This window comes from Labrus mixtus, chromosome 19 (genome assembly GCF_963584025.1).
Source record: "Labrus mixtus chromosome 19, fLabMix1.1, whole genome shotgun sequence".
In the NCBI taxonomy this organism is placed as follows: Eukaryota; Metazoa; Chordata; class Actinopteri; order Labriformes; family Labridae; genus Labrus; species Labrus mixtus.
In genome coordinates, this window is record NC_083630.1 from 18,793,238 (window position 1) to 18,811,572 (window position 18,335).

The 18,335-nt window shown below is 43.4% G+C and overlaps 2 protein-coding genes across 6 annotated transcripts in view; both read right to left on the reverse strand.

The window, feature by feature from the left end:
• Nucleotides 1–1,228: 1,228 nt before the first annotated feature.
• Nucleotides 1,229–14,951, reverse strand: topbp1 (DNA topoisomerase II binding protein 1). The gene is made up of 28 exons (XM_061065161.1): nucleotides 14,715–14,951; nucleotides 14,458–14,557; nucleotides 14,238–14,372; nucleotides 13,977–14,120; nucleotides 13,093–13,274; nucleotides 12,740–12,933; nucleotides 12,429–12,605; nucleotides 12,089–12,255; nucleotides 11,831–11,994; nucleotides 10,834–11,100; nucleotides 10,461–10,701; nucleotides 9,774–9,946; nucleotides 9,171–9,382; nucleotides 8,724–9,040; nucleotides 8,403–8,588; nucleotides 7,737–7,852; nucleotides 7,093–7,216; nucleotides 6,428–6,586; nucleotides 6,158–6,257; nucleotides 5,324–5,525; nucleotides 4,779–5,011; nucleotides 4,293–4,435; nucleotides 4,030–4,129; nucleotides 3,587–3,750; nucleotides 2,337–2,465; nucleotides 2,085–2,174; nucleotides 1,703–1,864; nucleotides 1,229–1,477 (listed from the first exon to the last, which is right to left on the reverse strand). Exons 2-28 carry the CDS (start codon nucleotides 14,551–14,553, stop codon nucleotides 1,349–1,351), a joined length of 4,506 nt encoding a protein of 1,501 aa, XP_060921144.1. The 5' UTR covers nucleotides 14,554–14,557; nucleotides 14,715–14,951; the 3' UTR covers nucleotides 1,229–1,348.
• Nucleotides 14,952–17,153: 2,202 nt separating this feature from the next.
• Nucleotides 17,154–18,335, reverse strand: part of LOC132994582 (dnaJ homolog subfamily C member 13) — a 33,093-nt gene continuing 31,911 nt past the window's right edge. For all 5 annotated transcript variants that reach the window (XM_061065029.1, XM_061065030.1, XM_061065028.1 and 2 more), the window contains one exon: nucleotides 17,154–18,257. Coding sequence is in view for 4 of the 5 variants with exons in the window: in XM_061065030.1 (XP_060921013.1) it covers nucleotides 18,160–18,257 (98 nt within the window). In the remaining variant the exon portion in view is untranslated. The remainder of the gene's footprint in view (nucleotides 18,258–18,335) is intronic.

An 18,335-nucleotide genomic window follows, 5' to 3' on the forward strand; every position in this document is an offset into this window, starting at 1 on the left:
TGATGAATAAATCTGGGGTATTCCAAACCTTTTAGTTTGAGATATACTTAAATAGACAAACATTAGAGCACAGACGTTTGTCTCAGTTTAGAGGAGAGTGCTGCAGCTCAGTGGTTTCAACCTTGGAGGCAGATCCCAGAGAGAGCATTGAGATACATCCAGGGTTTTGCAGGGATATTAATATATATATTTTTTTAGAGACAGGACAGTGGATAGGGTCAGAAACCAGGAGCGAGAGAGATGACATGCGGGAAAGGAGCCACAGGACGGATTCGGACCTAAGCCTCTGTACATGGGCCTGGCACTAACCGCTAGGCTACCTGCGCCCCTTGCAGGGATATTTAAAAGTGAAAAAAACCCACTGAATTTCAGGTTGAGAAACTCATCCTCATCTTAATAACTGACAGTTCAGTTGGTAGTGAGGAATCAAACCTTGCAAGTTCTTCTTGTGTGAACTTTGAAAAGGCCCCTCACGCTGCTGCTGTCTTTGTTGGTGGCCCCTGCAGCCTGAGTCATGTTCCTCTGTCAGAACAGCTCCTCCTCCTCTAATCCCACACCTCTCAAACCGCAGCTGAAGCCTGAATCTGTCAGCTGCTCTTCCTGTTATGAGGTTAAACCACTTATCTGTCCATATGGGAGCTCAGCTAGCACCCTGGTACCAAATAGCTCATCACTTTACTAAAAGCCTAAACCGACACCGGGTAAACAAAATCTGGTGTTTACTGTTTGGAGGGATCAACGGCACAGAAACACATCGGTGTGAATCGACGTGTTAGCTACTGGAAGCTGATTTCACTCCTTAAGAGTAGCGGCACAAGATTTAGTAGTAGGACAAATTTACAATAAAACATGGAGAGGCATGTTTTATTGAAAATTAAAATGAATCATATTCTCTTTTAATGCGAAGAGATCAGAGTTGGAGCTGTGGATGTGAGGCAACTGCAAACATTACATTAAGTAATTATAAATACTTGCAATAAAACTTTTTTCCCAGGAATAAACCTGCACATGAGAAACTCACTTTCCTATTCTGCTGCTGAGAAGTTACCTGTGACACAGCCCCGAGTCATACAGTGATGATGTACCGCCCCCTCATGGCCAGGTCATACTACTGCACCCAATTACAAACCGTGACTCGACAATTCCTGCAGACGTTCATCGGGTCATCCATCAAAGTCTAAATGCAGCCGGCGTCCCACTGCAATGCTCTCTAATGAGGAAGCCGGAGTGACAAAACAAGCGCTACATTTATTTTATTTTCAAGCCATAAAAAAAAAAGCAATATATTATTTACAATTACTTTCACAGACATTTGGAGTTTAAACGGGAGGATCTTAGTGTCGACATTTCAGTTCAGACGTGTCTTTTTCAGCCTGGAGTCGTCTGCGGCCGCTTTACGCTTACGTGACGGCGTGCCTGGAGGGTCGTCAGGCGGAGCTTCGGTCAGGTGGTACAGCTCGATAGGGGGGGTCGGCTCCTGCAGGAAGGGTGAAGAAGAGGAATCTTTTAACGTTTCATCTTCTGACTCATTCTGTCTTAATACTGGAGCCGCAGTCCTACTTCATGTAAAAAAAAAAATAAACCTGAGATATTTTAAACATCCTGAAAATGTGTTGAAGCTTTGCAGTGGTAAAATAACATGAATAAATCACGAGTTAGAGTCAATTACTACTTTTATCACTCTCAGCTGTATTCCACTGACCTGCATGAGGTAGTCTGCGATGTACTCTGGCTTCAGGCACATGACTCCGTGGGAAGACGCCTCTGATATGCCGACTCTGAAGTCTCCAGGCTTCAGCCGACTGAAGTCTGCAAACAGGTGAGTGGCCTCCTTGTACAAAGACGGCGAGGGACCCGGCAGGACCTGGAGACATGAAAATCTAGGACTAAGAACTACGGCTTCTATAACTTCTTGTTCTTGTAATATCATCCTTTAAAATGTATTTTCCTGCATTAAAATCCTGCTTTTTGCTGGACATGCTTTACATTGGTCAAAACTGAAAACTCTCACAAGTACTTCAGCTTTTTTTTTTTTTTTTTTTTTAAGCACAAAGACAAAAGAAAAAAACATAACAAGCACCAACCTTAGCACCGCCAGACTGCAGTAAGCGCCTGAAGCCTGACTCTCTGCTCTGGTCAATGTTCAGCATGACTGTCCATCCACTGAAAGCTCCCTGAAAAACAGACAAAGTCAGTGTTACTTTCACACTCAGGTAATAAATGTTACAGTACAAACTGCAGTGGTTGGAACTGTTCTGTTGGCTGTGTGTGTGTGTGTGTGTGTGTGTGTGTGTGTGTGTGTGTGTGTGTGTGTGAGCGTGTGTGGCTGTACGCACTTCTTGCTCAGAGCGTCCCTGCAGGGATTTTCTCCAGCGCATAGCAGCTGAAGCTAGTCTCCTCTGCTGAGAGGTGATGGAGGGCAACGCATCCAGGATGGAGCTACTGCCCCACTCGTACTCGTCCTCCTGCAGCACAGAGAAGGATGTTAAATCTTTAATAGCATGAAAACATGTCGGCAGATGGATGGAGAAAGTTAACTTAACGGACACTTTCAAAACTGTTTGAAGCTTTTCAGTGAACAAAGTTGTGAAGCTAATGACTGCAGCTCTTAGATTTAAAATAAAAAAAGAGAAACACTTTTCATCTTATCACTTTTCTGTTCTATATGCAATCATTGTCAAAGAGACAACAAAAAGCCAAAGGTATCTGGTTTACTTTTTTCTTTCTTCCCAATTTGTGACTTTTTACTGCACAAAAAAAAGCATGCAGAGGCACAACCAAACCTAAACTTTTCAGAAAATGTAATACTGAATTATAAACCTGATTCTAATAACGGTAAAATTAAGATTCCTAAAACATTCAAGGTGGTTTGTATGAGGAGCCACAGGGCCTTCTCATGTTAAGACACTTTAACACAACACCATGTTGTTGTTCAACTTTGTTTTAACCTGGTTTAGACTATGGTGATGTTTTGTTCATGCACACCTCTGCTCAGTGGTTGATACAGCCTACCAAGCATCCTTCAGGTTCATAACAAACTGTAAAGCTCTGACTCACCACTGAGTGCGACCTGTAGGCTCACACACTGGTACACCTTTATACTGTACATAATTCTTGGTCTGCGCTCAACACTATCCATGTGTTTTTATAATGCAGAGAAGTGCCAGACAGCATTCTTTGAAATCTCAGAACCTCTTCGTGCTCTCTGTCTCAAACGCTCGAACAGAAACTGGGAAAAGGGCTTTTGGGTATCCTGCACCATCAGCCTGGAATGACTTGAAACTCAAGGAGCTGGTGTCCTTAAATGATTTTAAAATCTAAAATGAAAGACGTGGAAGCAGATTCTATGGGATGTCAATGTTTTAAGCTCGACTGCTTGAACTACTGACTCCCAGATTCGACTCTTTTTATGCATATTTTTACATTTTGTAAATTGTACTCTCTCTCTCTGTGTTTTAGCTGCTGCCTGTCTCGGCCAGGTCGACCTCGGAAAAAGAGGTTCTTGATCTCGATGGGACCAGCCTGGTTAAATAAAAAAAAATGAAAAGAACTACTGCAATCAGGATTTTAACTCTCAGGTTCTGACCTGGATGTAGCGACCCACAGAGCGGCAGGCCTCCAGGTATGAGCGGTGCAGGATCCATTTGCCGGCCGCCATCGCTGCCAGATACTTCTCGTTGCGCAGAGGAGTCCCGACGACGATGTGGGAACAAGTGGGGTCAAAAGACTGCTTGTCAAGGACCACGCCCCCTACGATAGCAAACAAATGCACACAGATAAGACATTCTTCATAAAACTGTGTTAAAGTTATGTTAAAAAAAGGTTTTATTCTCGATGCATTGAGTTAACATAAGGCATATATGAGAATTCTGCACGACGTGAGTGTGAGTGGAAGCGTCTGTGGGAGGAAATATTCCCGCAGCACTGCAGGCAGATCCTCCCCGTTAGTCATCGGGGATTAGCTTCTCTGACTTCAGGCCTGTGATGTGCAGCGTGATGAAACACTGTTAGAGCACTAATTAGACTCACCGAGCTCCTCGATGAGGTGGCTGTAATCAATGCGCTCCTGAGGGCTGAGGGAGGACAGCTGGAATCTGGGGGGCTGCTTTTCTTCCTCACGCTTTTCGTCCTGAGAGACAGAGAACATTTTAGCACATGTTTCCAGTTTAAAGAGACGGTGTAGGACGCAGGATACAGCTGCACACGATGACACAAACATATACATTATATTTATTAAATAGCTGCATTTACATGTGTAGATTTTAAAAGTTGATATGAATATGAATCTCCACCTGTGGTCCTGGAGCTACTGGGGGCTTGGTGAGTGGGAAAGCGATGCTGGGCGCCTCAGGAGTCAGGATGGCATTTCCTCGCCTGTCTGTCGGAGGCGTTCGTACCTTCCGCCCCATTTGCTGCTCGATGACATCACAAGCAGCTGGAAAAAGAAAAGTGATAACAGTGGCGAGTTAAGCCTCGTCTACTCTGGGCTGAATTCCTACATGTCCTCCCTTTGCAGGTTGAAGTGTAGAAACCACTAGGCTACCGGCGCCCCAGTATGGTTTTGATTCTGATTAGAACTCTCAAGAAGAGCTGTCGTTGTTGTGCACTTCCTGTCAGCCCGATCGGACTCAAAGCTGTTTGTTTGCTTTCCTCCTTTCTTGTGTCTTTGCTTGTGTTGTTCTTACTCTCTGATGTACGACCCTTTGGATAGAAGCGTCTGCTAAATGCATTGTAGAATTGTAGATATATTTCAGTGCGATCAGCTCCTGATCTCTTACCCATCTCCACCAGCTCAGAGTCCGTCATGGAGTCCCTGAAATGAGCGCCATTTTTCTCCGCAGTGGGAGGCGGCGCAGGAGCGAGGGGCTCAGAGTTCTGTGAGGGACTGCCAGGCCACTGTAAATTATCCGCCAGCTTAGCCCTCTCCTGTCTGGCTGTGGGGTCGTCCCAAACGATCTGTTCACTCTGAGACGGCTCTGTGTTCATGTCCATGGCGGCTTCTCTGGTGACCCTGAGGTCAGAGGACAGAGCGAGGTCAATTTAACCCGAGGTGGAAGTTTGTCAACAACACTGAACGCAAACATCGACTTCAACAAACTTTGAAGTAGTGACTGTAGCCTTCCTTATGTGAAGGCAGCAGTAAATAAAAATGTTTTAATGCCTTCTTAAAAAACTAACAGATTAAGAAAGCCTCTGGGAATCAAGAAGAAGAAGAAGAATTTATACTTTATTGGTAATATAGGTAAGCACTGACCTTTAACCTCACCCCAGCATCATAACATAGAAATCAATTATTGCCACAGTGTGACCACGGCTGTCTTACCTCAGGGCTTCCAGAGTTCGCCTGTTCCCACTGCGTCCAACCCGGCTCGCGTCAGGTGTGTGGGGGCCCGAGTCGGCCCCTCCTGATCCTATCCTGCAGAGTCTGACCGAGGTGCGGCGTCCCGTCGTTAGCTTCGTGGCTGACATGATCTCCTGGAGCTGTCTTTGCAGGTTCTCTCTCATCTCTAGAGTCTCTGAAATACCTGGACACAAGTCATGATGAGGAAGAAAGAATTATTAAAGAATTCTGGTTCCAACAAGTACGTGCAGAAACTTAGTTCAGGCAGCTTTATTTGTATCTGTGGCGTGTACAGAGTCCTCTAAGCAGGCGGCTCAGGTTCAGATCCGACCTGTAAATGGTAAACGGACAACTAGTTTTCAGACTACTCAAAGCGCTTTGATACTGCAGGAAATACCGACACATTCACGGCTGTGGCTCAGTTGGTAGAGTCGGTCGTCTCTCGATAGGAAGGTTGGAGGTTCGATCCTCAGCTCCTGCAGCCAGCTAGGTTAAGTGTCTTGCCCAATGACACATCAGACGTGTAGCTGCCGGAGCTGGAGATCGAACCCCTAAGCTTCCGGCCGCCCCATGTGGGTTCTTCCCCACTCTCTCTCTTTCTCCCTGATTTCTGCCTCTATTCACTGAACTGTCTAAAAATAAAGGCCACAATTAAACCTTAAAAAAACAACAAGATGAATAAAAAAACTAGACAGGAATAAAAATAGACCTTCAAATAATAAAAAGTAAAAAAATATTTTAAAAATAATTTAAAAAAAGTTAAAATGTGCCATCAATGTTTTGTGAATAACATAGAAGCTGGTAAAGGAGACTCACCGCTTTTATCTGCAGCATCATGCAAATCTTCTTCATCTACGCTTTCGTCACTTACTCGGCGTAAAGTGGTGGTCTCTTCTGGGTTCACACTTTGATCACACTGCGGGCCAGATAATTCAATAGTGAAACAGACAGGACATTGATGAGGAACCTCTTTATCAGATTAAAGCTCCCAATATTGATTCCCCTGAGAAACACACACAGCAGCCGACGAGTCACTGGCTCTTTAAAGACACAGCGACAGAAGTGACGCGACTCATCCAGACCCACCTTGTCCTCCTTCGCCTCGGCTATCTCTTTGAGCTGTGTTCGCGTCAAAGGTGGCGACCTCTGCGAGCAGTTGGGCACCTGGCTGAGGTTGAGACTCATCTTTGGGTTGAAGGTGAAAGGATAGAGGGACTCAGGAACACGTCTCTGCTCCTCGGCACACTGCACAAGACAGAGGCAGAAGCACACATCAGTTTATTAGAATTAACTGGGAGACGTAACTGAGACTCCCATCTGTCTGTAGAATTAGCAAACCAAAGTTGTTCTTAATTAAATATTCTATTTTTGTGGGCGCAGAATGATAAATATTTCTCCAGGTGAAATGTGCAGATGAATCCTGAAGTAAAGCAGGAGGCAGCCGTCCTCATTCATGCACGGCCTGCTCCGACCTCAACCTAAGCAGCAAGGACGTGTGAGGAATACAACGAAGAAATCCTTCCTGCATCTCATCCCATCTCCCACGATCCCCAATGAGTAAGGTCTTTAACGTGCAATGATTGATTGAACAAATAATTGATTGATTTAATAAATTAAATGTTACTTGATGCCCCAATTCATCTAGAGGAGTAAAATATATCATACATCGTCAGGAAGTGTTTTCGTTATTTTCTATGTGTTGCACTTGCAGTAAAAAAAAACAAAAACAATTCGATCATTGCTTGACGTACAGCCTGCAGCCAGTGCTGGGAGACCACATGCAGCCCTCTCTCCTTCACTCCTCTGTATTCCCGGGTGTTGTCTCCCACACGGCCCTGGTAAATGTAGTGTGTCACTGTGTCGTCACAAGCCCACCTTTAAAAAAAAAAAAAGAAAGAAAAGAAAGGACATGAGATGCTTGTATTGTTTGCTTCTACATTTAAAAAAAACAAAACTTCAATACGTCCTTAATAAGTTCATGAAAACTCCCAATCAGGAGATAGGAGGCGGGAGATGACGTTGGGGGTTGAATTTGATTGGACCATTAGCTGTGAAAAAGTGTGTTAATTGGTCAAAAATGTGTAACAGGATAACTGAGTGCAGGATGAGTCATCAGACATCGTTTACAGGAAGAGGAAATAGAGTTATTTAGATGTCAAAATACTCAGATAATGCTCTATAGAAATATTTCAGGCAGATAAATGAATATTTAACGCTTTATCAAAACTGAGAAAATGTGTTTTTACTCTCTTTCATGGGGTATGTTTGCAGCCAGGAGAGTAATAACAACGACCACTCAACCTTTCCTTTGAAATATGTGCATGCTGACATTGATCGTATTAAAGAGCGATCATTTCATATAACTGAAGTTTGAAAGAAAATATGTGTTGGAAACCTGAAGTCAGCTCCCAGCGAGGCAGCAACAGCATTGAGTTCACTCTGCATCTTGCTCAGCTTCTTTCCCACACAGATCACAACACCAGCCAGAGGAGCGGCTTCTTTTTCAGGGACCTTACAAACAAAACAAACAATCAGACGATATGGTAAATGGACTTGAGCCTGTGTAGTGCTTTTCTTACACTGCAGGTCACACCTACACATTCACACCCTGATGGTAGAGGCTGCTGAGTAAAGTGACCATAAGAATGAACTAATCCATTCATACGCTGCCGATGAAGCAGCAGGGGTTTGGTTGTCTTGCCCAAGGACGCACTGGACATGTGGCTGCAGGAGCTGGGGATCGAACCCTGAGAGACGACCGAATCTACCACTGAGTCACAGCCAATATAAACAGTGTGGGTGGGATACTACATGACAGTAAAAGATGAAGTAGTTTTTAAACTTAATTTACATCATTTATAGACAGTCCCATGAGTAATGGCTCCTGTAAATTGTACTTTTATCAAAACTAGATTTGCACCTTTAAACTATAACAATGATGAGACACTTTCTGGATGGGTTATTCAAAGGTTTGAGAAAATTGTAACAATTGACAATACATATCAATATCAGGCTGTGTAGTCAGCCACACAGAAAGGTTTGGAACCACTGTTAAGTTTACCTCCTTCTCAGTGGTCTTGGTAAGCTGGGGGCTGGCAGAGACAGCTTGCATATCTATGATGCTGTTTCTGCTGCTGTTGGCCAGGGCCACCTTCATGTTCCTGTTGATGACCTCGGTGAGAGGGGTCTCCGCCTTCTCTCCTGGTTTGGCTCTTCCCTCTGGAGTCTCCAGTTCTCTGAGTGCATCCTTAACAAAAGGAACAGTCCATACAGTGCATTTACAAAACGACGTATCAAACATCATGTGCACAGCAGATTTACAACAGAAGGGAAAACCTGTAATTGTAGCACTAGATTCTGCTGCTGCTCAGTGGGTTCAAACCTTGACATTGAAGGAGGGCCTGAAGAGCTGATCTCTGCTGAGGAACCGAGAGGGAGTGTCCAGCTGCAGCGGGGGCTCCTTCTGCAGAGGGTTCCTTCTGCTGCTCTCCTGGTTTTGTTTGGGGGTGCTGATGTCCTCTTTGGGCTTCCTCTCGTCCATCATGGACTTGAACATTTTGCTCCGGAAGCGACTGACATCCAGTGGGGTAACGGCCTTACCGCTCTGAAAACCCAGCAGGGGGATCTCTGGAGACAAACGGGCTGGAGGAGGCATGGATGGCTTCTGGGAACCGCCGACAAAACTCTCGTCGTCCCTCTCTGATTCAAAAAATAAAAAAATATTGCAAATCTCATTGACGATTCAAAATATTCTGCACCCCTCCTACCGTTTGAATAAATACACATTAATTCACATCGACACAAACACTTAAGTAAAGACTTTTCTAACCCGGTGAAGGTGGCAGGTCAACTAGAAAGCGCCCCTCTTCTGCCCTCTGGCCGCTCCGAGCTGACGCCAGTATCCAGTGCATGGTGACGGCTGGGAGACCCCATTTCTTCGCCGCCTGGTACTTTGTGCCTTCAGGGCTCTGCAGCACCAGGTGACTGCTGGCCAGCATGCCTTTCTTCTGGTTGGCCAGGCGCACAAAGTAATCCTGGACACTGCCGGAGGGACAGAAGGAAGGGTAACCGATGCATCGGTTCATTACAGTATCGGCCGAAATTGATGTGCCATGAAACGATGTTAGTAGCCGATGTTCAGTTGTTGTGCCAAATCAATTTGATGCTGGCTTCTAGTGCAGCTAACTACTGATTCAGAGAAGAGTTTCTTATTGGGCAGATGAAGTCAGCTGTTGGACAAACCTTTTTTGTTCTGAAAATAAAAGCAAAGCACTAAAAATGTGTGTTCAAATAAAATAGTCTGACCCTCTCTTAAATCAAATAATGTATTCAGAAAAACTTTGATAAAAGTACCAAACATTCCTGAAGCTCTTTACGTCTTATCAGTGTAAAGTAAACCAGCATGTGTGATCAGAATGCAGTGTGTCCGTACTTTGCACCGAGGTGCTTGGCCAGCTCCACCAGGGACTCCCTCTCTGCTCCCGTGAACTGACTGACGGAGAGCACGCAATCTGTGAGAGGAAAACGTCCGTCCATCACAGGAACGGGAGAGAACAGAGGGTTGGAGGAGAGCTGCAGAACACACTCCTTCTCCGCACACATGGCCTGAAAAAATTAAAGAGAGAGCAACACAATTCTGTCAGGCGTCAAAGAAGCAAAAAGAAAATGCATCACAGGGCACAAAATGATGGAGCACACAGACTAAGGTGACGGAATCAAGCCCTGGATTAATCTCTGATACTCTCTCTGTCCTTTGTTGAAGGCATAATATGTGACATATTAATTTAGTAAAAGTCAAATATACATATGTAAATACATAAAAGACTCTCTTAAAACAGAGTGACGTAAAAGTCTCTCTGACTTTGTTGTTGTCGGCTTGTTTGTTTCGTTCAGACTTCAATTTGTTTCATGTTTTTTTTTTTCCCTCTCTATCCGTTTGACCTGCCACCACAAGGGGGAAGAGAGACGGCCCTGCCCACTTAGGCTGTTTCTAGATCTCCACAAAGATTATATATTATATTAAAATAGCTACATATATGCTGCAGTTTAATGAATTAATCAAAAAATTTGCTTTTTGCCTTAAAATGGGAGTCAAAAAAGTACATGACTGTGATCCTACCAGCCAGGTATCAGTGACCACTTCGTCCACAGTGGCTTCTACAGAACAGCCCAGCAGTGGGACCACCGCATAGTCAGCCACAACCCGCGTGCGGCCCATCAGCACCCTGCCTCCATTGTCCGTCACCAGCACAGAAAGCTGGGCCTCAGCGTCAGCAGCGAAGCCCACAAGAAGAAAACACTTCCCGAAAAACAGGCCTGCCTCGCTGGCCTCCTGCAGGATGGATTCAGCCTCTGGTGCTCTGGTCCGGTCTGGCTCTACAGCTGTGCTGAAGGACTTCCTGCTGTTTTCCTCGGCTGGAGGCGGGATGTCCACTGTAGGGTAGATGGACAATAAGATAAGCTGCAATATATAAAACAATATCTCATCTCACAGATGATTCTTCAATAACAGAGACTTGCCGACTGTAGGGTCGTCGTCATCCATGTACTGTGAGAGCAGATCTTCATCCGTCCTCTTCAGCAGGGGAGTGCTGGGACTGGCTGCAGGGGGAGCAGCTGAGAGTCGAGGGGTGGGGGTGTGACGGGCGGGGACGGAAACGGCTGGAGGCAGACAGTCAGGGTGGAGGTAACCCTCTTCTGGGAGTAGACTTCCTTTGTTGAAACTGTCCAGCAGCCACTGCACTGTTACTACATGAGGTCTGTGACGTTATTTACAGGGGGGGAAAAACCACAGTCCAAATGTGTTAATGTGCAGTTCTGTAACGAACCATAAAAACACGACAACAAATGTAACATTAAGAATAATGTAAGGGTGGCGCCGGTAGCGTAGTGGTTTTTGCTCGTGCCCTATGTACGGAGGCTGTAGTCCTCCGAGCGAGCTAGGTTCAAATCCAACCCGTGGCTCCTCTCCTCCTTTCCCGCATGTCATCCCCCACTCTCTCTCTCTCCCTGATTTACGACTCTATCCACTCTCCTATCTCTACAATAAAGGCCCAAAAAATAATCTATTAAAAATAATAATGTAAGGATATGTTCCAAGGTTTAACCAAGACATGACATCAGTTGACGTAATCTTTACACATCAATTTGAAGTGTTTATGGTATTTGAAAGTCTCCCTATAAAAGGGAAACATCTGCATTGTTACAGATGTTTCTGGTCTTATTTGAACCTTAAATGTCCTGGTTACATTGAATGCCCCTTATCTATAAACCACCAGGACTATCTTTAACTTCAGTACTTTCTAAATTCTTCTTATTAAAATATTTACAGCACTTTCATTTCATACAAACTTTCATATTCAGAGATCTTTGGAATAACATAGCTGCATAGATAGTAAATATGAAAACAGAGACGAAGACGTTTAGGAATGTGTGAGAAGAAAACATTCAGTCAATACAATGTAAGGTCATAATCCATGCACTTCAGACCTATGTGTTGCCTTTGAGAGAAAGTTCTTCAGTTCCAGGTCCAGCTCTCCCATGACCACATGCGTGAGCTCCTCACTGGGCTGGTTGAAGCGCAGACCTCCTGCTGCGTTCACGAGACGCCGCAGTTTCTCCAGCTTCTTTCCCGGCAGGCCGCACAGATACAGCTGCACAACAATAAAACTACTTGTGAGACAAAGAATCAAATTTGTTTCGTCAAGAGACTGCTGTGAGATAAAAAAGTTAAAGTCTCCTGTGTACCTTACAGCCGTCCAGTATATCTTCAGCCGGGCAGACGGTGAGGTCCAGGCTGTCTATGGGGTCTGGAGCTTCCAGGCGACTGATGGTGCCGTTGGTAAGGGCTGTGTCATTTATTGTCATGCTAGCGTTAACAGAGATGTGACTCAAGCCCAACAGAGAAGGCCCATCTGAGGTCAAAAAAAAAAACAGGATTCCATATTGCAATTAATTATGTATTGATTAAACCAACAATGAATCAATTCATATTTACAGAAGAAACGTAATGCTGTGCTCAAACCTTAATGACAGAATGACAAAGTCTACATTTTAAATAAAGTGAAAAAACAAGTCTTTTACTCACCCTCTTTCTTGCTCGTTCCAGTAGGCGTTGACGTGTGTGGCCTTGTTTGTTTCGCTGCATTACGCTCCACGGTGTATCTGCTCTCATCTTGACAAAATCCTTTCTCTATGCTGTCAAACAGCCAGTGCAGAGAGACGCAATACACATTCCACTTACGAGCACACTCGTACTTCTGACCTGCAATCAGATATAAGCACTGAGACTCAACCTCACACCGATGACAAGACTTCTACGTTTTCATGACTACGTTTGTCCTAAAAAAGGTTTTTCATTTGATTTATCCCAAAGTGCTGAAACTGATGGTGACTTGCCTGTTGGTTCGCTGACTATGAGGTGTGTGCACTCGTTCATTTTGAGCTGACCCGTGTAGTTGGCTCCGTGCTGCTCACAGAGGCGCTGCACCTCTTTACGCTCTGTGCTGGAGAGGCCGGTCACACAGACGGTACAGCCACGAAGCACAGGGCACAGGTAGTCCTCCATGGGCAGATCTGTGTACGTGAAAAGACTGAAAGACGCAGAGGGAGAAAGTCCTTTATTATCACACATTTTACTATTCAACTTGATGCACTTGTTTTCCAGAAAGAGTTAATATGGCTAACTAACCCCCACAAAACAATTGCTTATCTTAAAGCAATAACTTAAAAAGACAAATCATTGCACACACCTGTCCTGAGATTTCTCCCAGCAGGCTTTGACCCAAGTGGGCAGCAGGATGGGTTTACCCAGGCTGGCAGCTACCAGGTATTTCTTGCTGCCTACCTCTCCCGCGATCAGGTGCGTGACAGATACATTAAGGTCAAGATAGACCCGTCCACCCATGAGTTCCACCAGATCCATCACCTCTGTCTACAAATAGACAGAAAGGGAGACTTTCAGACAAAAAAATAGAAGATAAAAAACACTCTGCTGAGTCATCTGTTTTGGGTAACACATCGATGATCCCTGTCACTGTTAATCTTGAGAACACCCTAGGAAATATTCATTTCATTGTACCTTTATATTTCATAGCAATGACAAAAGTATCAATCATTAACATGTCATATATTAAAGCCTCATTCAGTTTGCACTACGATTATGTAATAGTTGTCATTAATTCATGCAAGAAAGCCTCTTTAAAATGTGTTAATGAAAGAGATATTACGTTTTCTGTATCTGCATAAAAATTATTTTAACTATGTTTTTGCTTCATGTTTAAAGTTTCAGTCCTAACTTTGCTGATTCATCAGAGCATGAGTCTGGAAAGTATCCGAAGTAAATGGTAAATGGTAAATGGACTTGAGCTTATATAGCGCTTCTCTAGTCTTCCGACTACTCAAAGTGCTTTTACACTGCAGGTCACACCTACACATTCATACACTGATGGTAGTGATCGCTATGTAGTATCATCCATCAGAAGTAACTAATGCCATTCATACACCGCCACCGAAGCAGCGGGAGCAATTCGGGGTTGAGTGTCTTGCCCAAGGACACATCGGACATGTTGCCAAGCTGGGGATCGAACCAGCAGCCAGAACCCGTTGAGAAGGGTTTGAGAAGTAGTGAACCAACCCGCATCGCTTTATCCAGGCTTGTGCAGGAAATAGTGATGTCAGCCATGGCCATGTTATAGACGGGCTTCTCCGCCTTGGGGACACAATGCTGCTGCTGCAGACAGTACAACACCACCAGCGGGCTCACCACTCGGCAGCCGAGCTAAACGAGAAATAACACAACAAAGAGGGAGTGAGGGAGGGAGGAAATACTGCGAGTGACGAGGCTTCAAAAAACACTCAGTGTCATGGTATCAATGTGTGAAATACAGAGTCAGACCTTTTTACAGTGCAGAAAGGCGGGGGTGGCGAAGCTGCTGAAGACAAACAGAGACTTGTCATTCTGGTCCATTTGTAAAACAGCATCTTCATCAATGGTTTTTAAGTGCTTCTCAGACTGCAGCTCCAAAATGGCCTGTAAACACAAGACAAACATAATCAGGTACAAACAAAGAGACACAAGCTGTCATCATTATCAGCCAGACAATAAGAGCTCTTACCTCGTATGCTTTGGTAGCATACTCTGATTTTTGTCCTTTACTTTCCACAAACTTCACAATGAATGCTGCCTGATCTCCTTTGGACATGTTGGACATTTGACTGGATAAGAAAGGGAAATAATTCAGGTTTTTCTTCGTCTTTTAAAGCTGGGGTTGAGATATTAGCAAGGCAACAGAGTGACACACCAGTAGGCTATACAGTTTCTTACAGCTAGTTTAAAACACTCCTTATATATGATATTTAAACTTGTACTTACTGCAGGCCCGCTGTCAGTGATTCAGTGAAAACTCTGACAGGAATGAAAGCTTATAATATAATAATTCAAAGTCCATACGTGCTCATCATATCTTACACAAAAGGTTAGTCGCCCCTATTTATTAAAATACTTAATTAGTACACGGGAAGACATCAGGAAAATTTGGTTTACGAAATTGAAGTGTTAGCTTTTGTTGTTGTCATTCGCGCCAACTGCGTCACATCCGGTGTTTCCTACTAGTTCGACCGTGTGGGAACAGACATCAGGGTAGAGGGTAGAAACGAATATCTGTGTTGCCAGGTCCGCTTGTTGTAAGCGACTTTGGGCTTGTTTTCATGTAAAGTCGCTTGAAAATATCTGCGGGTTTTTGGGCTTGTTTTCCAAAGTGCAGTTGTTCCCTATATGATGAACCCTTACTGATTCAATCCCAACTCTCCACAATAAAGCCAAACATATATAGATAGTTTGTCCATTTTCAGGATCCATCCACAATGAGACTAGACAAACACACACACACACACACACACACACACACACACACACACACACATATATATATATATATATATACATATATATGCTATCAACTGCTATCTATGTGGTAGGTTAGGTAACCTGTTTGGCTTCATTTTATTTATTTGAGGAGTCAGGTCGCTTGTTTTGGGCTTGTTTCCATAGAGCTGGTTGCTTGTTTCTCTCGCGAGATCTGGCAACACTGGAACCGATAAGCCGAAAAGGTTTAGTCCTGTGATAAATACAATCACTATGTAGATTTTTTTAGTAGAATTAGAAAGTTGGAGAAGTGAAACAATTCGATGCTATATTTTCTGAACTAAATACACAAACTTTATTCAAAGAAAAATGGGTCCCTGGAGAGTTACGGTTTCACTGTTGCGGCCCCCCCACCGTAACTTTTCACGTAGCATTTTATCTTCAAACAGTGTTACAGGGACCAAATTTTCCTCTAAGGACAGTTTGTGTATAGAGTTATGAACATATACCACAGAATCTGTACACTTCTCCAACTTTCATATTTCTCTACCAAATCTCCATAGTGCACCTTTAATATTAAATATAATTTTTTTTGTGTTACTTTCAACACTCCTGCACTACATTGCATTACTTTAGCGTTAAATCTGCAAAGATATTCCTAGTGCAAATCACCTGAGTCAGCTCACTGGATTTTTCTTTATTGGCTACTGAAGTGAAGCAGCCTATTTTGGAGCAATAGCATCCAAAAATGTTTTTTTGAAGACAAAATATTAATATAACTAACATCTGGGGCGGTGGTGGATCAGTAGTAGAGTCAGTCTTCTCTCAACCGGAACACTTAACCCTAAATTGCTCCCACTGCTTAGTTGGTGGTGTATGAATGGGATTAGATAATAGCCTACTGATGGCCACTTTACACAGCAGCCTCTACCATCGGTGTGTGAATGGGTAGGTGTGACCTGCGGTGTAAAAGCGACAAGATTATAATCTAGTGCACAGAGACCTAAGACTAGAACAGCGCTATACAAGCTCAATCCTATTTACCATTACCATCGGCTATCTGATAACTCCTTCAACACCTTCCACCACTGGTAATCAGAAACCTTTGAATTTCTGGTAAAGGTATTTTATATAAACGTGAAGGTATCCCCAAATGTATTTACCAATGTCACTTCCTGCATGTTAACTCCAATAATATCAATAAAGCCAGTTCAGGTAAAAATTTGATTTATAATATCCATGACTTTGAAGGTCACAACTCTTTGTAAGAGTATAGGTTCAAGGAAAGGGTGGAATTAACAGTCCTGTCTGGATTTATTAAAATCCTGGTTGGTATACCTGTAAGATAAATTGGATAAGAGTTTGGCTCATTATAGCCACATTTTTCATTCATAAGGCTAAATTCATGAAGACCCCACCCACATTCTCAACTTATAATGAAATTCAACTCTTAACTAAGTCTCTTAAATTCATGATATCCAAATGATCTCTTTAAATTACTTAAAAATGACGTCATAATTAAATGTTTTGCCTTAACAGTTTGTCAATTTGTATTAACTACAACTTAAGAAGGTATGCTTCCTGGTTACAATGAAAGTGACATTTCTTACAATGCATTACTAAAATAATATTATGGTGTTCAGGCTGTTGTGTTGTTCTAATGTCAGTGTTGGGATCAGTCTATAGGTGTGCAGCGGTAAATGTTTTAACCAACAGTGTGGGTCTCCAGTCTCGTAGACTTATTTTTCGGTCATGGGCCGAAAAGTTTAGGAACCTCTGGCCCCGTCACTTTGTAAGTCATGACCTTTCAAATGCTTAAAAAAACAAATCTTGTTGTTTTGATAACTTACCCTGGTATGAAAACAAATAATTCACACTGTGAGAACAAACGTGGTGAAGAGCTGTGGTCGGTTCTCTCCTAAAGGACAAATGTAAATACAAAAGAACAACACTGTGGGTTCCCTTTTATTCTTAAAATTTTATGTACAAGTGCGGCTGATTTATTTTTTTTGAATGTACATTCAATATAGAAAGTTTATATACGCAATATTACATTGAACAAATTGCACTAGTCTTTCACATAGATTCAGAATCAGAGTCAGCGTCATTCGTCAGGTCTTTGCAGAAGCTCATTTCCGGTGGTTATTATTCACTCATAAATATTCTAGTGCTTTTTGCATTCTGGGGAGGAAAGAGAATTACCTTACAAAAAAAAAAAGTGAGGCATGAAGGGAAGCCTTCAACGAGAGAGGAGAGAAGGAATTATGAATTAAGAGCAATAGGCTGGATGTTTGATCTGAGTCAACCTGGTGAAACCCGAAAGGGTCGGCATCCGTCCAAAGGTTCGATAGTCAGTAAGCTGAGAAATTATACACATTTGTTTTCTGATTTCCTATTTTAACATTTGTTTCCTTTTCCATATGAGAATCCGTGATATGGACTAATAAATCAAATGTAAAAAAGGTGGATAGGTCCTGTGCACTAATGTGTCACCATTGTTTCTGTTGAGGTTTTTTTTTGGAAGTGTAGCCAATCAGGAATGTTAAGGGAGTAGAGATAATAGAGAGGAGATCTATAATAAACCTCAGTCGTTCTCATGAAAAAAAGAAAAAAAATATAGAGTAAAAAATATGTCCATACAAAAAGTAAACTCTTCTGTGTCATTGGAAGAAACAAGAAAAGTGGAACAGAGGAAGAAAAAAACATGTGGTCATCATCCGATAAAACATTTGTAAGTGTTCAAGAAGACTTGAGTGCCAATTGTGAGGGGAGAGGAGAGTGATGCTGGAGGAGGTGTTGCAGAAATTTTGGTGACGGTCATCGACGGCCCGTTCTCCTCCATCCTTCTCGCTCTCTCTCTCTCTCTCGGTCCCCCTCGTCTGGGAGCTGAACAGCTGCGGCCGTGAGGCTGCAGGGCAGTCTGGGTGCCTGAGCGTGACTGTGTGTGTGTCCATCAGCCTTGGTCTCCGATGTCGTTGTCCACGGGGGGTGGGACGCTGGGCATTACTGTGGTGCCAGTTCCTGCTGTAAGGTAACCCGCTACTCCTGGACCTACAGGTGACAGGAAGGCAGATATGTTTCAGTACAGGTGTGGCTTAGCAGGACAGCTGAAGTGCTGCGAGTAAAATA